Below are 25,409 nucleotides of genomic sequence, written 5' to 3' on the forward strand. Positions count from 1 at the left end.
CCCGAGCTAATGCTCGAATCGCATGGCAAGATGATGTGACTTTGTTGAACTCCAGGGACATTTGCAGGCCACGAGGCGTCGGGCTTCTTGGAGTCTTGCAAATATCATCCGATTGTCGACACGGTTATCCTGAAATTATTCTCTTTGTCGCAACCGCGCCATTCTTATTCCTCGGTATTTTTTTCACCGCCTTAATCGTTTTTTCCCTTCGCTGTTATTTTCTTAGATCTTGCGTTGCTGTCAAGTCCTCAAGAACTGTCGTGTATTTCATTTTTGCAAAATATTTTTTGCATCGTTAAAATTCTTTATTACATTCCCGTCAATAACGCAGTAAGAATCTGTATTCATTTATCTGCACTTTCGTCAATCGAAAGAAAATTAGATCTGTAAAACTTTTTTCGAAACATCGACTCAGCCCGTTTATCATAGTGTTAAATTTTTTCTTTTCTTTTTTTTTTCCGCAAACTCCAAACGTGTAAACAAACTCGCACCAAACATGTTATTCCCCGAGGAAAAGTCTTGGAAAATTGTACGTTTTTCTTTTCTTTTTTTTTTTTCATTTTTACTTTCCTTCCACTCACGCGTGATGGAGAAGTAGCGGCTATCTGCGGCTGCGAAGCACTTCCTGTCCGAAACTCTTATCAGCACGAACCAATGGCCGACTCCCACAGTTTGGCGTCTCCGAGTTTTCGAACGTGCGCATCAAAACTTGTTCCGCCCGAGTTTTTCCCCAGTTGGATTTCCCTCACCCGGTTCGCAACCGTAAAAATTTATGTCCTGCATGATCCTCGTTCTGAGATAGTATATTTTACAAAAATTCCCAGAGACGTGAAACGACGAACTTTCAGATATACGGATCGGAATTGCAAGCTCTTCGAGGAATTTTTTTCAACTTCCTCTTGCATATCGAACACCCGGTATATGATGCAAGCCTAGGTGCAGGACCTGAAGCAAAGCGTAATCCGGTCGGACTCGTTTGAATCGGGTAATTCTTTTTTTCCCCTCTTTCTCGTTCTTGTTTTTTTTTTTTTTTTTTTTTTCCCCCCTTGTTTCCTTATCTCCGGTTTCTACCCGCTGCGCTCCTGCATCGTGTACCACCACGAGTAAGGCTACTTCGTGTCGAGTGACCGTCTCTGCCTTCGAATCAATATTCGAGCTTCTGTTCCAGACGAGGAAAAGCGGATCATTTTTCTTATTCGTTCTTTTCTTTGTCTTTTTCATCTTTCTCTCCTATTACACGATATATCTCAATTACTTAACGCAACAACAAATGTCGCGAAAAAAACAAGACAGAGGATAAATGTAATGTATGTACGAACGTTAAGAATTGTCCCGGTTTTGTTCACGTATCGTGACTTCGTCTGTAACTGAATTTAGGTACGGGTCTATGATGTATAGGATTATAAATCTTTTCGTCACGGTCTTTGAACAAGGTTTAAAAATGCCAAGGATCAATTATTTTTGTTTTCTTCTTTTATTTTTTACATTTTTTTTTTTTTTTTTTTTCATCACTCATCCGTCCCGAGAACGCTAATATTATCTTACTAATTTTTGGTGAAATAATTAGCGTCGATCCGTGTATAATTTGTTAAAAAAAAATCAATTGATAATTATTGCCTGTTCGAAACTCTGAATAAATCGCAGAATTTTTTTTTTTTTTTGCTATTCTGAATAATTAAATTCTCATACTATCTTGCATAACGATCGTCAGTCAGCTAATTTTTATTCTCATCTTTGATAAACTTGAATTGAGAAGAAAAGCTACATCTTTTCCCCTCGTCCCGCCTTTGCACGTTTTACAATTTTCTAAATTGAACATATATTGATTACCGGTCTTCTTGGGGAGAGGAAAAACGCGGGTTTCGAACAGCTTCCAATTAGTCGAGACCGTGGGGATTCCGGCTTTCGAATAAGAAGCAGCCCCCGCGCATTATTGCCGTGTGCGAAGGTATTCTTAGGGAATAATTGCAGCTTTCACGAATGACCGTGAGGAGGTACAAGAACCGCATAACTGTGTAGGTTTAAATCCATATAGAGGGGAGTGCCCGTTGTTTATCAGTGCAAATCACGGCCCGGCGCTACCTGCACGCGTTGAACTTTCTCCGTAGCTTTAAGCCTCTCGCCTACCGCAGAAAAGAGTTTTACGATAATTTTGTAAAAAACTCGATAGATGCCGGCTTGGCGATTATTATAGTTTTGGGATTTTTGCACTCTTTCTTGTCGAGTAGGCAATTATTGTTCAGCTTGCTTTTATGTTATTTATAGGTTACTTACACCTTACATTGTATATGATATCTTCTGTGATTACAGGGCAGAAAGGTGTTTAACCATAATTGATACAGTTGTATTATAATACTTACGACCGGCGGCGCCCCCGTCACGTTTCACGTGGCGAGCCATTTCATTTCACACAATAAAACTGAATACGCCCCTCGATTACGTAGCAGGATATTCTGTCACCGAGTACCTTACTTTACGCGTTCCACATTTCATTACTTATGTCATGTACCGAAATGTCGGAGTTGACGGAGAGCGATCTCGTAACCAATTCATATTTTTAACGTTACGGTTAACTAGATGTTTTTTTTTTTCTTTATTATGATTGAATTTGATTTCTTTTCTCCCTTCTAACAAGCCTCGGATACCGAATCGCCCTGTGTGATTTTACTCCGAAATTATCATTAATCCTTCTGATTCTGCCTGCGTTGGTTTTTTTTTCTGTTGCTGCTGCTCGTTAGACAAAAAAAAAAGAGAGAAAGAAGACGCTACGAATATAAACGCCAGTAATTATCTTCTAATTATTGGTTTGGCATCATTTGCCAAAGTAACGTCATACCAGTTTTCGGCCTCGACTCATTATTGCATGTGCGAAAGTACGTAACGACTGCACTGCGATCATTACGCCATGCGTACATATTTGTTTAAATAATTTATAGCTATGTTTTAATTTCGGCATTGATCCTATCGGAGAAGATTCCTCGGCGAGTAGAGGATATACCTATAACTGCGGATGAGAATATATAGGCGTCGCTCGAATCAATTATTCGGTAGCAATTGCAGTTCGGCGGGAACTAGAAACGAGGATATATCTAACGTTCGGTGAATCGCACTGCGCAAGTACAGAGAGAATTGTACGTGGGTGAAAATGAACGCGGATTTCGCGTCTGGATTGATTAATTATCGCAAAGAGGAGAAGAATTAGCCGTTGATGACCGCTCTTGGGTGATTTTGACAAATCACTCGGCCTTTGCTTTCCAGGTTCCGCCATCCGTGGTAACCGCGTCGGGTTTGCCTGTCCATTATCGTTGTTAACCTGTGCCGCAAGGCTCGTCGACAACGAGTGGAGTCGAAACTGCGGATGGCAGTCGCGGGGTCTTGATTAACGCCGCCGTGCCGGGCCGATTGATCGCCATCCGATTCTCCGAAGCCTCGGCAATAACGCCGTTCGTTCTACATCCAAAGCGTGAACTTGCCTGCTATGCGGTTTGTCAATCGCCTGTATACATAGCCACACCGATCCCCCCCCCCCTGCCCCTCCTTCCTTCGTCTCTCAAATTCAATGACAAATTTACCTCGTGACAAACTCCCGCCAACTACGATCCGCACTGACAAATTCCACTTTCGACTCATTAGCAAGTGTAATCCCTCTCCTTCCAGCTCTCGTTCCATAGACACGGCTGACGGTGTAATATTGTATAGTTTCAATAATGTTAAACGGGATTTCAAAACGAAAATAATCTTCACTTTTATCGATAGACGTACGTATTATATGAAAATTTACAATATCGCAGATTTTCTTAGTATGATTATTATCGTCACGGTTACACAGATTGGAAATCCGAATATTTTATTATCTACGCTTTTTGTTTATTTTATTTATTTATTTATTTATTTATTTATTTATTTTTTTCACACAATTGCGAGAGGATCGTTATTTGAGCTCACCGAATTAGCGAAGACCCGATAATTAAAATTTCTTCCGGATTCGCGTGTAGACACGTACAATGAAATTATTTACCAAGAATAACTGGCGTGTCCTATTTAAAAAAAAAATAAATAAAAAAAAAACAATTTTTTCACTAAAAATCAAGACGTTGGCTATAACTTTTTACCGATAATTCGATACACGTATAGGTATCCGTGATGTCGACACTGATTCTACTCGCACAAGATTGTAAATTCTAAGAAGAATTTCTACAATGTGACGGTCGGGAATATCTTTGACTACATTGAAAATAGAAATATAACGTTTGAAACCTTGAAATAACTTGAATTCTAAGGAAGCACCTTTTACACAGCCTTCGATTTGTCGATACAACCGTTGTAATAATTATTACCATACGAATATCTTTTTTCACCATTATCAATCCATTAAAATTCTGTTCTTATCTTCAGCTTATTTTAACACGGTGTTTAACACACATGCAACAAATATCGCGTCAATCAAACTCACGAAGAATAACCCCCCTCAACAAGGACGATTCCGTCGATCAAAAACAAAAACCCGATTCCTCGACTTTCCCGTAATCGTTGTATGAAAATTCTCTTCGCGCACGCGCGATCGTCGTCAAAATTTCCTACCTCCCGCTGACATTTTACCGCGCAACATATTCGACGTGTAGAAATCAGTGAGATCTAGTATCCCAATCGCGTTTGTACGACTTGGTTGAATTCCGTACAAACATACGGCCGTGAGTCTCGCGTGGGTATATCATTGCCACATTTTTTCACGATTACCGTGCACGAGATATGCCGGTTAAATATATGCACGTATCGAACAGCTGGTACGGGTGTTCGTAATACCAAAATGTGGGTCAGATCGAGCCCGGCTACAGGCGCGTTTGTGTGTTTCGAGGCGACAGGCGATCGTATGGAAACAATGCCGAAGATCAGCACTTTGCCCGCGCGTCTATCTATCCGTCTATCCGGCACTCGATCACCGTCCAATTAAATCAGCCAAGATTACCTTGCAGCCACCATCCGATACCCTCCGCGTATGAATATATACCTAGAAGCCGCTTCCCGATATCGTATTCGACGCTAATGTAACCCGGGGGATAATAACGTCGATCTTCGAGGCTTCCCCGCAACCTGCAGACTTCATTCGTGTCTGCCTCTTGGCTTTTCACGAAAATCCACCTCGAGTTTAATAAAGGAAATCGCTGCCGCCGATCGCGCGTCAAACTTACATTTTTCTCACTAAACATATGCGGCGGGTATATCGAATCCTCGTCTCGCGGTGATAGATCGGTATCGAATCTCTCTTCAGCTCGTCGAGCTTGAAGATTTTTCGTTCGCTCTTGCGATTTTTTCCTCCAAGTTTGATCGCCTTGTTTTTCGCCTTTCTTTCATCTCCGTCTTCTTTGTTGTACAATTTTTGCTTCGGGACGACGATGATAATGACGATGATATTATCCGCGAGGAATCGCTTCAGCGGAGTTCGGATTACGCAAGTCTCTAAACGACTGTCATGCACGGACGATCTTGGATCCTTGCTTCGGTCTGACGGGTATTTATACCTGCATATTGTATACCTTTTACCTGGCTATATACTCTCCAAGGTTTTCTTTCCTCAGGTTTGTTCCATCTACTCGGAAAATTCCCCCTCGGTAACTGAGGATACGATGGAACAAACATCGTTAATATTTTCCGACGCTGCAGGATGAATTATTAGGTTCATCGTGGGTGCAAAGAGATGAGGAATAAATTAGAAACAAGATAGCTACCACCTTATTTTGGTGAAAAATGAGCCGTCCTATTTTTTATTCTCCGTTACTGCCACGCACGCTTTAGCTTGACTTCTTTTTGTACCGTGCGAATCAAATATCGATTATTCGTCGTCGTGAACGTTCGCGAGGTTTATTACACCTATCCGCTTTCTTTATCCCGAGGAAAAATCCTGTGCCGCTATTTGGATAAACAGACGATCCTTTCCGTGATGGAGAAAGAAAGGAAGAGGGAGGGAGGAGAATGATCCTCGAAGACTCGTGGGAAACTCGAACGATGTACGACGACTTTGACGAGAATCGAACGATCGAATGATTTCACTCGCTTGTTCTTCAGCGATGGGCGAAACGTTGGTTAAACGAAAGCTCTCATTTCTCGGAAATTTCCTCGTTAAACTGCGAACATCGGCCGATTCGCGAACGAGAATCTAGGATCGAGAATCCTAGAGTTCGGTGGAAACCTTGGGAAAGACGAAGTGCTGTCGACGCGAGACGCTTGAAATTCTATCGTAGTTTATTCCCGTTCACATACAGACGCATGCTCGGGTACATACCTACATATGGTATGGGATCAGGAGGATAAAATCTTGGAGTGCATTTGTGAGACGGGAGAGAAGACGACGGGGCTTATATATATATATATGTATATAATACCGCATCAAATCAAACCCCGTCCTAAATTCCGTTCTCCTCATTCTAGTCACGGAGGATTTTATCAACGTATTCACCATCCATCTGCAGGAGCCAGTGTTTGTCGTCACAAATTCCTTCCTTCCTTCTTTCCTTCCTTCACCTTTCCATTCAGCTGTTCTTCTCCCAGAGTATTCCCAACTACCAAGAACTGCACTTTCGTCTTCCGGGCATCCACTTCCGCCGAAATTTTGCTGTTCTGTCTCGTCACGATCATTCTCCAGTAATTCACCGAAGAAAGCTCATTTGTATGTCCCACGCGAATGAAACCTTATTTTCAAAAAATGCAGTGTGTTATATCGAAGAAAGTCGTTATTTGTCCGTAACACGCGTACAACAATCGTCGAAGATCGTTGGTCGGGCAGTTTTTTAGGGTAATATTTGAAACCACTTGAGCGAGGCAAATTCATTCAACTTTTCGGTCGAATGATAATGCTGAGAAAACATTTCGGATTGGCGGTAGTAGAATAAATACAGAAGCTGTGCCTGCAGAGGCCGAAAAAATAACACCGGAACTCCGATGATGGAAAAACTGACGGATTGTGCCGAGAAGGAGAGAGCAGGCCGATAAACATCCATCCGTGTCGTACAACTCGAGTGTGTATAACAGGAGACAATTAATTCGGGCAAACGAGGCAAAAGAATGACGATGGCAAGAGTCTTGAGAGAAGAACTCGCGGGACGTCGTTGGGTAGCCTGAGGATTTTCAACCGTGTGTAGCGTTGGTGTAGGCGTACGTAGGACAAGAAACGCAGCTATTGTATATAGGACAGCAGGGGCGGAATCGTTGATGCGGAAACCGGCGTAAATCCGGCTCCATCTCGAGGAGGGTTGACGCTCGACAAAATGACGATATATCCTTGCTGCCCTCGTTTTCCTTCTTTCCCTCTTTCCCGGATCCGTTTTGCACCTTGGAAATGAGAATTCGGGATGAGGTCAGGACTCTCAGGCACGGACCCATAAATCACCGTAATCGTTGTCAGTCGTCAAACGAGAGCCCGCGGATCATCCGGTAATTTCACAAGCCTGTGTAAGATAATTCTGTTCTTTTTTTTTTGTTTTCACTTTGACAGTTTGTGGAAATTTTGCTTTGTCGTAAGCGTTTTTTCGGCCGTCGTCGAACCACTGAGTATTGGTAAAACGTTTTCGACTCTTCGGTGTTTGAATACATCTTCCGCACGATCAGGGGTTCAAGAGTTTCAGAGTTGCTTAGTTTCTTAGTGTTGGAATACGAGCATGAATAATATTGTAAAGTAAGTATATAATTTGTATACATTTCACGACTAGTGTGTATGGCTCGAAGAAAGAAAAGGCGTTAGGTCCTTCTCCGATAGGCTTATCTTTGTTTACGAGGATTAACATATACAAACGGCTACAGACTACCGGCGCTCGACGCACTCAATTCGACCGGTCATTCGGTCAGTTCTCCGGCAACTCTCACTCGGGATAGTCGTCGGAATAATAAAGAAAAACATAAATACTCTACTTGAACCTCCGTCATTAAATACTTGAAATTAAAATAAAAAAAAAAAATGGGTGCTTGTACTTATGTACGCGCGTGAGAAGTTATACTTCTTTGGCATCATTAAATAATAAATATTCAACATTGATAATTTAATAATATTTAGTATTAATTATATTAAATAATGATATTTTAATTTATATCAATAAATAATACATACGGATAACTAACCTCAATTATATTGGAGCACTTGAAAAAGTATTTTAGCACAATTTTTTCACTAATATTCACAAATAGTAAATAATATTAATCCAAATATTCAATTTAAATCACTACTGAATATATTTTATTGCCACATATATAATTCGCACTTGTATGAAAATAAAACACGTGTTGTGACTGTAAAAACTAAAACCATGTGGATAAATATTATAAATAAATATGAAAACAGTGATCAGAGGCGACAAGCGTACCAACATTAGCTTTTTTTCGAGACTTAATGAATTCGGTTGAGTGGGCAACTTCATCCTGTTAATTTTGTGTTACAGTGATGCGCGCGCATCTTGAAATTTCACTCTCATCAGTTTTTCATAACGCGCCTAAAGAAGTATAACTTCAAAAAGCCTCAATGCCTGAAACCCAATTTCCAATACTCAGTCTCTTCCGAACCATGGTTGGAACCATTTCAAGAGATTCCGCGATGGAATTGTGCAGTTCTTACGGTTCGTCGAGCCACTTCAGGTGTCCGGGGAAAGTTTTCGGCGATCGGTTTTCAAGCGAGATATATTATAGGTACGCTCCTGAGACCGGGCGATTCGAAGAGGCTCGGAAACCTTGCGGAGAAACTCGCCCGCGCTACCGACATACCTTCTCTTTCATGGAGCGAAGCGGGGCTCCGGCAGTCGCTTCGTGACAGCTGTTACGTTCGGGTCTGTAATTCGGTGTGAACGTGAATTGTGCACTTCGGTGCTCCTTCTTATCGAAGTACCCTCAACTCGCCAGCGAGGAGCGACTAGGAAAAGTAGGTTTCAGGTGCTGCTAGTGGTGGTGGTGGTGGTGACGTGCCGAAGTGTTTCTTTTCGCGAACCTAAAGTTTAGCGACACCTGCTCGTTGCGATTCAGAGCTTTTCACCTACCAGCGACGATTTCACGATGATGGTCATTGCAGCCCTGAAGAACGTCGCTGCGGCTGCCACGAATGCCGTACAGTCGGCAGCTGCTGGTCATGGCGTCAATCCTGTCAACGCTCAGCAAAATACCGGTACAAAATACATCTCTCTTCTATGCGATACGTACATTATGCATTTCGTTTGAATACGTTCGCGTATTTCCACAAGCTTGAACTCTTCTGACCGAAATTAACCCGGAATTATCGATCGATCGCGCTGTCGCGTCGGTTTGACACCGCGTTTCGAACGTCGTTTAGTCGCGAAAGTAAAGGGGGGGAGAAAAATTGGCGAGGTCGTTGACTTTGGAGTTTTGCAACAACGTAGGTGTTTCTCGACGATTCTCTCCTCGTACAATTACATACCTATACGTGTACACTTGTCGTATTACGTCTTGCACAGATGAACAACGACGTTTCGTGCGTTCGCATGCGAGTACATGCACATTATTGTACATTTCTTTATCACATACAGCGTATAACATTGGCAAATCAGGCAAGCGCGGAGAAGCGGATATTTCTTTGTAGAAAGTGCCGACGAAAATATTATACATCCACCCTGTAGAATTTATACCGCGTTTAAAGTAAAGCGGAAATAAAATGTGCCAACTTTCTCGAATGAAACGTCCGAAGATCAACGTCGCTGGTAAAACGGCGTGCGAACGAACTCCGGTGGTGGGTGGACGCGTACACGGCATATATTCGTACCGCGTCCGTTGCGTACGGGTCGTAAAAAATTTCCGTTGACATCCAAAAGTCCCGATTCGTGTTTTACTGCCATGTGAGATTGGCCGAGAATCGAGCTCTCGCGATCAAACGCCGCGACCTTTGTAACCTGTCAGAAAAATGTCTTGACCCCTACGTTCTCTATACATACGTATAATATGTGTACAATATATGTATATGATACATATACATGCATATGTAACACATCGTAGATATTGGCTTGCAATCTGCGCTTGCCTTTACGTACCTTCTTCACTTTCCATCGTCCTCGTCGAGATTGCCTCGGCTTCTTCCGTGACCCTATCACTTTTCTTTCGATCGAGTGGAATGATTTTTCAAAACGCTATCACGTCGGGTTGGCCTGGCTTGGCAGCGTTTTCGACGCAACGTGCGTATATGTATCGTATATTGTTAAAGCAGGGTTGGGCAGAAAGTATAATACGAGAGAAAATATCGTAACACGTACTAGATTTTTTGGTTACAATTACTAAACGTATTTTCAAATGCGGATCTATATATTTTTCGTTTGGTGACAGTAATAAAAAAAAAAAAAACATAAATAAAAATAAACAAATAATGAAAACAGTTGAAAACAGTAAAGTAACCGTTAATGGAAATTTCTCTCGGTGATTATAAATTTGATCCGTCGACACTTTCCTACTCAATCCACCTTCTGGAAATTATGCGTATATATAAGATGTATAATAAAAGTAAAAAATCAACTGATCGCGATCTTTCACGTAACGTGTAACGCCCGTCTTTTGACAGAATCTTTTTTTTTAACCTAAACAAACTTTTTAGGGTGTGCCACAGTAGAAAATCGCAAGTTATTTTTATTTTGTCAAACACTTTAATATATATATATATATATATTAATAGGTGGGATTATTTAGTTTTGATGTTTGTTTCAGTTCACCAATTCCACTTTCATTCGCTGTTTCAAGCTGCGGGCAATTATTAATAAGAAGAATTGAAAAACCGGCCCTGTCTCTATAGTTGGTAGAATTTATTCTTTAAGTAACAACCGAGCGATTAGCGATTTCGTTTCGCTTTCTACATCGCGTATATATGTATATAACGATGCAGCGATCGGCCTGAAAATTGCGATCACGATCGATTCGTTGAAGGATTGAGCATTTCCTCTATATGCAGCTTAGAAAGAATCGCTGAGCGAGCTCAAGCCCTTGATAATAATTGTTCCGAATGGCGGTAAACGCGGAGGGTCCTAGGGCGTGATTCATCGACGTTCCGAACTCGTCTTCGATCAGGATCTTATCTGAAATTAGATCTATCGTCGAGAAGAATAAGAAGACGTCGTTCGGATATCCGATTTTTCAACCGCCTCCCTCACTGCATCAGAAACCGGAGACTGAGAGACGTCGCAACGCTGACTCGGTTCCTCCGTTTACGTAACTTCGGCCCGCATCCGATATATAATTGCGCCTACACTTCGGTGGCGTTGAACGACCGCTTTTACCTAAAGATTTTTACCGATTAAACATCATTCAAGATCGCCGATTACGCCTCTCGAAGCGTCGCGTCGACTCTCCACTTTGCGCTGTCCTCCTTTCACGCCATTTTACATTTTTCAACCGCCCCGAGACTTCCTCCTGATCGACGAACGGAAATAAAATAACGAACGAAAATTTCGCGACGATGCGATGCTCGTGATTCTGAAGTGAACGTTAATTTCTCTTATATCGAGTCACGGTTCGTACACACGGGGAAAAACTGGATAACCGGGAATATTCAGGGAATTTCAAAAATAAGATTGGAATTTTGAGTCTGTCGAAGAAGTAAACTCGTTCTTGTACAAAGTGGTATCGATCTTGAGAAACAAAAAAAAAAAAAAAAATTAAAGGTATTGGTATTGATGTGTAAAAAATATCGTAGTTTATAGTCAGCGGTACATTTCTTGTAAGGTTACTGGAAGAATTTTAATTTTCGCTTGCGAGCCCTGATCGAGGGATAAAATTCTCGTTGCCGCGATCGCTGCGCGTTGTTACGCGTGGCTGTAACGATATGTCGTGGTATCGACTTTTCGAAACGTTCCGAGTTTCGTTCGTTTGAAATAAAAATAAGCGGTGGCCCCTTTGCCGTCTTATTCTTCCTCTCGATTTACAATTCTCCATTTTCTCGGATCGGGGACCATTTTACACGGAAATCCCCCCTCCTCCACCTCTCTGATTTTTTTTTTTTTATTTCGTTCTCGCTCCGCTTGCCTCGCATTTTCCATACGTATCCACCCTCGAGTTTTATGCGTCTTGTACAGACATAATGCGAAAGTTCTACGGGGTACGCAGGTATGCGTGCATTTATACGTAATATCACGCAGAGGTTGTGTCGTAAAAATAACGTTACCAGAAGAAGGTGAGGATGAAGAAGTGTTTATTTTTTTTTATTTTCATTCTTCTTCGGTGAGAATAAAAATGAAAATTTGCAAAAAGAAAGAGTGTAGAATTGGAACGAATTGGAGGAATTTTAAGAAAATTTTCCATTTCGCCAAAATCTCTCTCCCTCTCTCCCGCAACTACGGAGATATTTAGAAAAACGAGATACAGCACGCCAGAGACGTGAGAAAAGAGGAGAAAAATTCCTGTCTCCGTACAGATCACGCAGATAACATTTTATTCAAGAAACGATAAACCATCGATGCGTACTACTTATATAATGTTAAACGAAAACTGCTGTGCGGTGTTTAAAATCTTATCGATAGTCCCGTCAAGTACGGTTAAGGAGACAAAATTTGCAAAAGCAATTTACTAAAGTTTGGCAAATTTTTCGTTGAAACGGAAGTTTACGAATTGGATTTTGTTTCATCGTGCGAAAATATATGACACAACCGTTCAGAATTATGACATTTGATATTTTTGAACAATCGAAAGGTTCGGTATATATAAATATACATACTTAACGAGTCACTTGATTATATTGTACGATATTTTTTTCATTTCCGTTTTTATTTTCCTCTCTATCTTTCCGCTTATTTTCTTCGCGACACGATCATGATTTTGCGGTGAACGGTGCAACGTCGTTACTCGATATGCGTCTCGATTATGTCAGGCGATATTTCTTACAAGGACTTCGTGTGGCCGAGGAGCCGTACACGGCTGGGTTTATAAATTACCTGATTTTATTTTCACCGGGTATAAAAGCAGCAGCAGCAGCAGCGAAAGGCCTGAATGCGATAACGATGATTCAACGGTTTATTAACTCGTCTTGTCCGACCGGTTCGACTTTTGAACCTTGCATTATTTTTTTCTTTTTTCTTTTTTTTTTTTCTCTTTCTTTTTTCCGATGCACTCGGCGATCCGCCGTTTTTCGCGAACAAGGAACCCTGGCTGGCAGACGATGAAAATAAGGAAGTAAACGAAAAGGAACGAGAATCCACGAGTGCGTTATATTTTTATTAAAACGGAGAAACACGTTAGCGAATAAATTATCATCGTGATAATATACCTTGAACCTCCGGTATTTTTATACGATTACGAAGAACAAACTGAAGTAAAAATTTTTTTTTTTTTTTTTTCCGAATAGTTTAACACGTTTGGCCGCTAACTCTGGCTGCTGGCTTCAGCTTTATGAAAAATCGTCGACCTATCGTCGCGGCATGCGGAAAATTCGCGTTTCCCAATCTTCTTTTTTTTTCCGTGCAAATTTTCCCGCTTTCTTAACCCGTGCTCCTGCGGCTGCAGGAATGCCGTTTTCATATTTCGTTGCCTCAGTTCCGCCGCGATCTTTAAAGGCCAGAGGGTGCTAAAAGGTTGGATGGTTCGATTATAGCCGCTGGCTGTAGGGGAACGAAGAAATTCTTGAGGGGTAAATATAGGTTTGCACGTACATATACATGTACGTATAACGTGGGGCTAAAAGCAATGCAGAGGTAAGCGAGTGAAAACGTTTGGGAAAATTTTTCGACAAATTCAATATCGCTTCATAAGTCACACGACGATTTTCAGCTCCGCATTTTTTCGCACTTTGGCCCGCATTCGCTTCCGGGAACATTCACGGAATTTTGTTTATCGGAAAAAGTCAGTGAATTGTAACGGACCGTATGGATTTTTATAAAACTTCACCTATGCTTTGTAAATTCAGTCAAGCTAACTCACGGAAATGGTATTGTTCAATTTCTAATAATTTGTGTTTGACAAAACAAACAAAGGTTTTTTCTTTTTTTTTTTCTTTTTTTTCTTCCTCTTCAAATACAAATTTATACATTCAAGGTGCACAACTTCTGGATCCTTTTGTTATAATAACTGCTCAACGTTACCTGATACGTTTCGTGGGAAATCGCGAGGTAATTCTGAATCTTTCGACGAGAAAAGTCAGGGAACTTTGTCTGTGCAAAATTGTCGCCACCCTGGACAAGTAGAAAATTAATCTTCTTCACGGGTCGTCGAAAATTCCAGGACTGTAGCACGTTCACCAAATTTTCACGAACTTGTCCGTCACTCCTGGTATTCCCACATGTTTGTTCGCATATGTATGTATACGTATATTTGCATGTAAGACGACGTTTGTTTACCACAAACTTGCCGTTCTATTGTATAACGTGATATTTCGGCAACTCACTTTTCTCACCTCCGTATTCATTTGATTTTCGTTTTCTCTGTTTCAGGTAAGTTTTCACCTCCGTCGTGTTCTTGGTAAAATCGTTTCCCTGCAATTTTTGCGAATGTTTACTACAAGGGAGGCGGTAGGGTAAGTTTATCCTTCAACGTTACGTCGATATGCATACGATTATGCACACGTATATACATGTATATAAAAGTTTTCGAAATTCGTTCTCAACTCGTTTTCCGCTCCGCGTATACGGTTTATTGGTTTTTCCAACACCGAATGAATGCTATATAACCAACGGTACGATACGAGTTATTCCGTGAGAGGGGGGAGCGAAGTTTTCTCGACAGTGAACCATCGCGCAATCGCTAACTTTCACCGCGAACCATTATAGTGTAGCCATACAGTCAGACCACTCGTCCGGTCACTTCAAACTTTCTTAATTACCTTATTTATTCTCTCGAGAGGATCATTTCACGGAAATTAGTCGTCTTGTCGTCTATAATTAACAACCCTGGAGGCGCCACGCTTGTATCCTCAATTAACGAAGCCTGAAGAGACGGAAGAAAGAACAAATGGGAGCAATGGGCAGGAATCTGTTTGTATAAGACGGAAAATTTGGTTTGAAAAATAAAGCAACGTGTTGTTGATTTCCTAGAACAGACAAACGGACATTGTATGATTCTTTCCTACGTTGTAACGTAATTGAGTATTTATCAGAAACTTATTTAATTTCTACTTTTTCCCATAAAACGCATACTCGAGTATGAGACGGATTATATGAATGTATGAAATACCACGCGGTATAATTCACTCGCGAAGTGGGACACCCGGTGGGCAAAATTGCATCACCAGCAGCAGCAGCAGCCGTTTTATTATATATATATATATGTATATTAAACATAAAATTTGCACCCGCATATTCGCAACCCCTAGATCCCCGTATATTTCTTCATTACCGTTGCACCAGTCAAAGCGCATTATATACCCGCACAATTTCCGCTCTTCGGAAATAGCTGGACGGTTAACGTGGAAAAGTTTGCGTCAGTACCCGGCAGCAGGAAAACTGTGAAAAATTGAAAATTATCAACAAAATTGGTCAGGTTTGAGTAAATGTTCAACTACGTATGAATAAATATGATAGAAGCGCGTAAATTTAATCGAACAAGTTCAAATGTAGGTATTATTAATTTTGATGCAAAACCTGTGACAAAATTTTCACCTCGTACAAAATCAGGGATTCGTCGTGAAACTGTAATTGCAGGCGCGTCTAAAACGAGTAATTTTTTCCAACACCGCCACTTTCCACGAATGGTTAATGAGGCGAATGGTTTGCACCGAGTTGGTAAAATCGGGTGAGTTATTACAAATACTTTCGATAGGTAATTTCATCGGGAAAGTACGACGCTGCGGGGGTAAATCGGCCGGTTTCCTCATCGCAAATCTGATATTGATCACATTAATATTGTGGCCCGTACAACGCTTGTAAACGAATGTGCCTTGAATTCATTCCGCTTGATAAACGTCTGCGTGTTTAAGTATAATGTATCGTTGATTAGCAATTACGGACGTATAAACGAATAAAGTTAATTAATGGATGTTGGAAAGAGAGGAGGAAAAAAAAAAAAAGTTCAGCAACAGCGTTAGTCGATTTTTGGTGTCTTATTACACACATCATTTAATCAATTTAAATATACAAACATGCGTTTTATACAAGTTTTGAATTGAAGGTATACGGCACGAAATCACGAAGGTGACGAATTTCTTACCGACACCGTTTAATATCGTTGGATTTACCATTTTTTGTTATAATAATTCATTGCAAATTATACATTTATATTACTTAGTTTTAATTTTTTTTTTTTTATTTTTTTTTTCGTGTCGAATCTAAGAAACGTCATTTTGAGAATAGGTTCTCAACGTTTTTAAGCTTTAGATAAATTGGATCGAATTCAATTTTTTTTCACCATCGCCCGAAGGTTCTCTTCAAACTTTGAATACTCCTAAATATTACCTACCTTATAAACGCGGCTAGATGGAACGGTGTGACCCAAGTGACAAGTTCGTATACTTTAATTAAAAAAAAAAAAAACAATGATAAAAAATACGTTACATATTTTTATCAATTTGCTGTAACCAATTTATCCGAATTCGTCACGGAAAATTATAAAATTTTTGTCTGGAAAACCTGGAAAAGTCGGAGAATTTCGTGATCGGGATTTAGTGGCCGCCTTGAAGTAACCACAACGATTATAACATAAGTCAAAGTAATGTTAAGCGCTTCAAATCTTTTTGTCAACTTTCCCATTTTCTCCACAAATAGCTCCTAATTAACATAATTATAAATTCTAATCATGTACCTTTTAAATAGTTATAACAGACTCATCTAGCAATGATCCCAGCGAATTTTCGAGAAGATGACTTTGAATATATTTTCATTAAAATTGAAAGCTGGAATTAGCCACCTTCGTGATTTTGTACCATATAACTGAATTACGAACTACGTAAGCGAATCAAATCGTAAATCAGGCGAGTTTTTTATTTTTCTTTTTCTTTTCTTTATCATCCGATGCCGGTTTATGATTTAATTAAATAATATGCGTGTACGGTGTGTATTCAAATTATATACACTTTATTATTCACTTTATTGCTACACTTCGTTTCGTGTTACAAAACTTGAAATGAGAATAATAATTTTGGCGCTTTCGTAGCTGACACGCATGCACGACGAGTTTCATCCCTCCGAATTGGCATTATTTATATCATAACATGTAACTATCTCGTCTCCTTCTCTTTCTCCTCCTCCTCCTCCTTCTCCTTCAAGACTGTCAGACAGGGAGCTTTTACGTCTCGCCCTTACGGATTCTATCGGGGATATTATTTGAATAGCTAATCATGCTGGAAAATTACCCATTTCTAGAATATTTTCATCTCGACTCGTTTCGCCGCCAGTAAGTTTCGTAAAAAGAAACATCCGAAAATAGCTCGAATACAAATATTTCGGCGAAGAAAGAAAATTGCTTTCGAGACGTCTTCATACAGCTTGCTTTTTTCCAAGTCTGAGAAATATGTATGCAGTGGGTGAATTTTTCATACGAAGCCGGTCGACGAATCAAAGGATCAATACTCTACGCTTATTTATTTCATTACGAGATAGTCGAGTAGTCGAAATTTATCAAATTGTCGGATTCGGAGATTTTCGTAAATATACATGAAAAAATACTGATATTGTAAACTAGAGGCTACATGAAACACTTTCAGATGGTTGAAAAATCTAGTAGTATTCGATCGATTTCACTCCGTGACGGCTTATTACTCTTTGAGAAGACTGTTACAATCTCTCTACAATCTTACAATGAGAAACTTTTTTTTTAATACTCCTTGTCGCGCTGATGTCAATAAGTATTCAATTTTTTGGAATTGATCTTGATCAATAAAATAATGATAATAATAATAATAATAATAAATTTAAATTAAAAAAAAAAAAAGAATATAGCAATATCAAATTTATCATCGACGAAATGCAAATTTTACTAAATTCATGAAAAATAATGTTCCCTACAGAATAAGCCATCGTGGAATGAGATTGAACAAATCTCCTAGATTTCGAAGAATTTCAACATAATTTCAAACGAATTCTCAACTCTCCGTTACAATTTTAATATTTTATTATATTTAATTTTAACGAACATATTCACGGTATTGTGTATCATCGCGAAATTTCGAATTGTCAACTTTCTCAAGGTGGTAAAAAGTGAAAAACCGGGTGAGAAGTTTTTTCGCCTCGGTAAGAATCTAGGAAATGGATATGAAATCGTGTCGAGTTCGGGGCCCGAGGTTGTTTATTCAACTCCGACGGGGAGTGAGAGGTACGATTCAACCTTATATACCTTTAGAAAGGTGCAGGAGAAGAGCCGGGCAGAAACTCCGGTGATTTGTGAGCGCCTTGTGTTTGGGTGAATGTCTTATTACGTACAACTGATGCCACCAGCAGACTAGAGATAGACGAGCCAACGTTTTTGTTGAAGAACCGACTGACTGATACCTTCCGCCGCATCTTTCCGCTCTTCTGTTCACCGACCGGAAAATTGTTTCACTTTCCTATTATCGTCGCGCTCATTCTCTCGAGGCATAAAACAAACGCCCGGAAGAATGGCTCACTATTTCAAAATTCGCACAAAAGATACTTGACGTGACTCCTGCGATGCTGACAAAATCGGAATTAATTTGAAAAAAAAACAAGATTAGTAAAAAAAAAAAAAAAAGAAAGAAAAAAAAACAACAACTTCGTCGTCGTCCGATCATCCGATAGTAACGAGTAAGCAACTGTGCAGCTGTAAATTAATTTTAAATATCACAAGAGTTGCTTGAAGCCGACTTTTAGTAGCTACGAATTGTTAATGTTAGGTACGGTACGTTATGGTACAGGAGAGCGTTATAACAAGCAACGTCTGGCCAATTTATTTTACTGCAACTGTTTTACTACATTTCAATAGCGTGTTACATGCGTTTTGTAATTATTTCTTGCAGCCTTGCGTATATAACAACTGTGCAATGTAATAAATCTTAAAATCGTACAAGAAATTCACTAAGCAAATCGCCCTCCGTCGATGCGTGTAATAAGAAGGAAAAGTGTACGTAAGAAACTTTTTACCATTAGTTTTATGTTACCCCAAAGCGTGCGCGTTTGTATAACTCCTCGAAGAATCCATAAAATTTACTCCGCGGTACAAATAACATACTTTCAATGAATTCGCTGCGTATTACCAACAATTCTTATTGTTGTTGTTATTTCATTATAGTTGCATACACAATTATTGATAGGAAGCAAGGTTTATTTTTTTCTTGCTTTCTCACGGAAATCGGGGATTTATTAACTGCAGATCCGTGCAGCAGGTGGTACGCTTTAAATTAACGATAATAACTTGTAATATGTACGACTTGAGTTGTATAAGCAGAGTTTGGATACATGGTTCCTATTGTACGACGCGTCCCTTTCGGTTCGAATATTGTTTCAAATTTGGTTAACTAACTCTGTTTAGAAGACCGGATGCGTTAGAGAATATTCTGGTGATAAATTCCGACCGTGTTTCATTCCGTTGTTCGGGTCGTCTTGTACGCATGTCACGTGATTCTGCAGGACGATGGCGCTTGTGTTACCATTTTCCTTCGTCACCCATGAGAACGAAATTGAAAAAAAGAAGAAAAAAGAAAATGATGCACAAATAATCGAAGTCACGTATCGTTCAATAACTGTGCAGAGTGCGGAAAGTACGAGAAATAAATTCACCTTATCCAAAGACAACAATTTCGGGTTTAATAACACCGTAAGGTTTTTTTCTTTCCCCTCCATCCTGGTCCCTCATTTTCCCTCCTTCAATTCTCTGTTCGTATTTATTATACTGTACAGTAGGCGTTGTTATTTTTGCCGAGAATCGCGATCTTAACGCATGATGATATTTTCTTGCGTGGGCGGTAAATGAGACAATTTCAGCTTTTACATCTTTATCTTTTTCTTTCGTTGTTGTGTGTTTTTCTTTCTTTTTTTTTTTGTATTTTTTTTTTCTACCTCCGTTGTTGTTGTCTTATTATTCCTCGCCGCGACTTCCGAGCTTCGGATTCGACGTCGTTTAGGGAGAGGCGATGTCTTGAATATTTTTCCTCCGGCTTTATAGCATTTCCGCAATTTCTCCAATGTCGTTGCTCTCCTCCGAACATCACCGATTTTTTCGCTGAGCGTCGCGGTGATGTAACCCGAAACTTCTGATCGGTACTGCCAAGTAAACAAATAAATAGATGAATAAATGAATAAATAAACTCGTTCGTGCAGCGCCGAGGAGAGGGGCAAGGGAGGGGGAGAGGGGGGGGGTGGGGGTCCGATTATAACGTATACGCTGAAAATTGAGAGTCGAAAACCGTATCGGGAAGAAGAATAAGCGAAAAAAGAGGCTGTATATCTACTGTATGTACTGAATAAAAACCCCCATAAAAAAAAGGACTTCTTCAACACAACCAATCAATCAAACTGAGGAATCGGTATAAAGCGAATTGACGTGTTAACGAAATTCTAATCATTCCTCTTTTCATCTTTATGTCATATTTCATTTTTCACTGATTTCTCATGTATACTTCTCGCAGGGCGAGAATTTTATTCCTTGATTCCTTGTTTACGGGGAAGATCGTTTCAGTCCAATTTCTACTCTTTGAAACAGTTTTTAGTGCGGCTTACGAACGACGTGCTCAACTGCTGCGCAATATGCGAAAGGTTAACGTCGTTTGACGGAGTTGTCATTTTTCCCCCGTTAATCCACGAGCATCCAATTATTCGTCACGACGGATTGCGGACGTCAAAGGTTACCGGAGAGACGCATCGCGTGAAATCAGACTGGGTTAAAGTTCAGAAGTTCGCTCGTTCGGAAGAAGAAATCCTGACAAGATTAGCCCCGTAAACTCCCGACCAATAAATGGATTTTTCACTCATCTTTCCAAATACTCGAAAGTCCGCAGGGATTAAGGATGAAAACGTACAGGAATAACCTCGGATCGTTGTGAACTTTTTTTTCTCAAATATTTCACCTCAGTCTGAAAGAAATTTCTATTGTCACGATTGTTTAAAAATTTCAGTAAAATGGTGTAAATATTGTTGGAGTTGCAAGAAATTGTGAAATAATAGTAACTATTTCGTGAGATTACAGTTATCATTGTAGTAAATTTTCTGGTTGTTACTGTATTTTTTAAAATCAATTGACGTTAAATTATTACAATAGTTACAAAGAGAATATAGTAAAGTGATCGTAAGGGACGAAAAAGTATAGCAATGCGTATCAGATATTATATTTACGTCTAACTTTATAAAACTCACTGTTCATATTCGAAGGAGTGCTGTATTTTTGGTAGATTTTGGCAAGAAATTAAAACAGCTAAGGACTGTAGAGTAACCGCCATTTTAAAAATTTTTCTCGTTCCACCGTGATGGTGTAAGTTATAGAAAATAGGAGACGATGCTGTATTATGCTGGAAGTTTATTCGTGTCACCAATTTTTCCCTGCCTCGAAATTTTTAAATTGTCCACTCGACGTGTACGGAATCGAGGGTCGTTTTCCGTCCCGGAATAAAGCGCGCCGAGTTGAATTTCCGTCGAAATACGGGCTGCGTCGAAAAGTTACATCTATGTTTTTTGTCAGATAGGTTGCACCTATCCTCGAAACATAATTTACACCATTTTATACCTGTGTGTTTTCACCCTTCGCCCCGTCGAAAAAAAAAAAACACGTCATAGTCGTCGACAACGACAAAGGGCGAGGGTTCGGTCCTGCCGGGGAAAAAGTGTGTCGAAAGGGGATAAAGAGTGGTTAATATCTGTCCCAACGATAAAGAAATTGCTGATAAATTTCCACCGTGTACTTTGGCCTAGCGCCGAAGGCACCTCGTAAATTTACCCATGAGAGAGGGGGTTGAGTCCGAACTTGAACACTTTTCACCGCGTGTCTAAATCATCCGTTGAACATAACTCGAACACGCGCAAGTTGTAACGACGTCGTGATTTAACGCGGGCTTAAACCACCCCTCCTGTAAAACGTGCCTAGTGTTACACTTACACGTGTAGTACGCATTATTTAAACCCTAATTGTAAGTTCTTCCTCACCCTCGATCTGATCTATAACCTACGTATTTTGGATACAGTTCTAGGGGGAATTTAAATTTAACACGCATAACCACCGCGCTTCGTGATCCTGGATAATATCGTCTGGAGAATGATGTAACAGGGTTTTTGGTGGGTAAATGAACTGCCAGCTGTCAGGCGACAAGCTCGAAGTATGAAGTTCCGCAAGGTTATATATTATGGAAAAGGTACAAGCGAGGCGTGTGCTTTTGGATTAAACTGCAGGTGCCGGCTGTGTAATGCAAGGTGCGATACGGTTATACCTTGCTTGCACGTAATCGCACAGATGTGTCAGAGTACATCGGAGTCTGATGTTGTATTCGTTTGTGCTTTCGCTGATACCGCAACGTATAACGAATCGAAAAAGAAAAACTAATATCTTTCACGATCGAATAACATCCGCCGATCGATCTCACGTTGTCGAACAAATAAAACATACCGTATATTAAGCTTTTTATCACCCGTCGATGATTTTTTGGCAAAAGGTTTTCATCAATTTTATGAATTTTAACGGACTGAGGTGAGAGAACAATTTATAAAGCTTGGAAGTGAAACTTTTCAACGAGTACGCGAAATTTGCTAATTCATAGTAATTTTCTCCTAGATCTTGGAATATTCATCTTCCACGTACTCTGTAGGCAGCAGAAGATCTACGATCTTTATACGCGTATGATCTTTAAAATTATGCACCCTCTTGCAAAGATATTCACCGGTAAATAGTACGAAGAAGAAGAAAATGAAACAAGAAAAGATGTAATGTAAACAGACCCGCAAAACCGCATGCTCGAAGTGTGGTTCTGGACTCAAGTTTCTCTCCCTCTCTCTCTCTCTCTCTGTTTTTGTCTCTCTCCGACGTTTTTATCCTGCAAAATAACGTAATCCCCCCTTCCCCATCCCCCCAACGGGGGCGGGATTTATCGTTTGTATAAATAGCGGTAATATCCGGACGCGGTTTTCTTCCTTTTCAACAACGGTTAAATGTTGCATTTTTATTCGACCGGAGATTTCTGGCGAAAATTTTGGACCATCGTTACGAATCCGTTGCGCGCTACTTTGCTAATGTAATTATTCTTTCGGAATAATCGTCCATTATCGGAGTGGCCGGGTTGGATGTTGCGATATAAATGAGGAGTCAGTGCTTTAATCCGTGAGACAAATTAGTGTAATACGTTAGCCGACATCAGACCGGCGAGGCCGGTGTTTTAGCCGAAAATCTAATGGAAAGGGTGAGAGAAGAAGGCTCCGGATAAACGAAGGGTCTGCTCTCCCCAAGGGAGCGGCTCGGAATTACAGTTACCGTAACCGAGTGAAGATATCATTTGTGAAAACGCTAAAATATCCCGGGAGCCCTTCGAGAGGCTTGCTTGAGAAAATTTTACCAAATTGCACAACGAAGGGGAAGGGAAACCGTTTCTCGCCTTTGAATTTCAGAAAACACCGTGAGGACGTTACGGGGTTTTTACAAATCGAACAGATATTCGATCAGCAGATCGAATCACACGCAGATAGACTCGGGCATATTTCTTTGAAAAATGCTTGAAAACTCGAATAGGGATTTGCTTGGAAATTAAAAACCACTTGCCGATCTGATCTGATCTCTCGTTACAAAAATGTGTCTGGATAAAATTGCCTACATAAATTAGAAAGCTGCTGCTGCAGGTGTCATCAAAGAATTCCGTTGTTCCTCTTCGAAAAGACTTGTCATCTTTTGTTGGGTGCTGATTAATCTTTCGGAAATTATTTCCTCCTTAAAGTCAGGAAGTGCGCGTGTATATATATAATAATATGCTGTTAGATATCGTTTGCACCTGCTATTATTACATCGGCACTCGTTATCGTCCTCGTTGTTTGTCAACGTTGCAAAGTGTTTTAAATGACAAAACTTTTCTCATCTGCTCTATCGCTAGAATTTTCTCGGATCCGGGGCGTGATTCGCAAGCAATTTAGCCGTCGGTATCGCGCTAAATGTCCGACTCTGTTACTTCTCTAAACTATAAAAAAACAAGAAAACAAAGGGAATCGAATGAATGTTCGGTAAGAAGATTCCGCATACTATCGAACTGCAATCACACCGTCGATCGGTTTCAGATTTCCGTCGTCTTCTAACACGGTTTTAATTGTTCCTCGTCAACTTTCGAACGTTGAGTTTAAAACATCCTCCTCCCCTGTAGGTATACCAATGCCTGTAGTTTGTTTCGCATTAATTCGAACTGCCGTGAACAGGGAATCGTTAATTAGAAACTCTGTCTACACTCTCTGAAAATGACTTGCCGTGTTTGACCGCAGGATTGGGACTCCGTACAAGCGTGGCGGTGTTCAGGGAACGTTTCTATACTCGCCGTGGCTGCTACGTAGAGACTGTTACAATTTACCGCATTAATTAGGGCGTCAAAGGACCCTGTCAGGATCGGTTGGGACTTGGACGCGAAACTCGGTGGGGAAAACGGACGATCGATGGCCGATGATTTTCTCGATGCGATTGCGTCGAGTTCGACGTTCTCGGCCTGTGTAACGTTTGTTGTGCGCCCGGTCGAACAGTTGCATTGCTGTTTGACCGGAGCTTTGAATCTATCGACTTGGCCTCCGGATTCGAAATTTACTCGGGTTCGTCTATCCTGCAAACTCGGATATTCGGTCCAATTTATTCTCGATCGGTGAACGTCTTCGGACTCATTTTACGCGGACGGTGTATATCGGACTCTGTTTTAACAGCGGGCATTATTACGCTGCTGGCAACGCTCTGCCGCTCCTTTCACAAATTGATAATGGCACTGGTTGTGAATCGGGCGCGGAGTGTAATAAACGAAAATTGCAAGCTCACTCATTGTTGGAATTAGGCGCCGCCGGTTGCCAGAGACGAGGGTGCAGGCACCCGGAGTCTAATATCTACTTCGTCCGACTCGGGGGTGTGGGAAAAAGGCAATCGACAAAAATGAAGCACTTGAAATGAATCCCAAAGTAAGGCCTGCAACCGCCTCCGTTAACAATTTCCCTGATTTCTTTTTTCCACCTCCTCCTCTCGTCCCACTTCACTTCTTCTTATTCCTCTTCCTCCACTGTGCTCGTGTGTTTTCATTAGCAGCTGGCTACTTTACGAGGAACTTGATATTCCATCGTGCTAGAAATGTTTTTTATCCTTGTGTTTCTCTTTCGACTTTTCCTCCATTGTCGTTTTTTATCGGAATTTTACCGGGCATATCGCCACACCGTGTTTCAATTTCTCATGTCACACAGTGACGGGGGCGTGCTTATTTTTCTCCTATCGGTAAAAAACGTATTGATATTGCTATCGGAAGTAACGGAGAAAGACCAAAGAGCAAGCTTTGATCTCCCTCGTAGGAAAATCTCACCAAGCCATCCAATCCTCGCTTCGTATATTTCACGTGCCGTGCTTACACCCGAGTTTCCATTTATTCC

At 40.5% G+C, this 25,409-nt stretch overlaps 1 protein-coding gene across 5 annotated transcripts in view; it reads left to right on the plus strand.

Annotated features, from left to right (window-relative positions):
- The window catches only part of Btk29A (tyrosine-protein kinase Btk), a 151,250-nt gene that overhangs the window by 48,968 nt on the left and 76,873 nt on the right, over window positions 1–25,409 (plus strand). Inside the window, exon 1 of one of the 5 annotated variants that reach the window (XM_046633086.2) lies at window positions 8,713–9,139. The exons of the other annotated variants lie outside the window; for them this stretch is intronic. Coding sequence (XP_046489042.1) covers window positions 9,031–9,139 — 109 coding nt within the window. The 5' untranslated portion in view covers window positions 8,713–9,030. Of the gene's footprint in view, window positions 1–8,712; window positions 9,140–25,409 lie in introns of those variants that run through there. 5 annotated transcript variants of the gene reach the window in all.

This window comes from Neodiprion pinetum, chromosome 6 (genome assembly GCF_021155775.2).
Source record: "Neodiprion pinetum isolate iyNeoPine1 chromosome 6, iyNeoPine1.2, whole genome shotgun sequence".
Taxonomy (NCBI): Eukaryota; Metazoa; Arthropoda; class Insecta; order Hymenoptera; family Diprionidae; genus Neodiprion; species Neodiprion pinetum.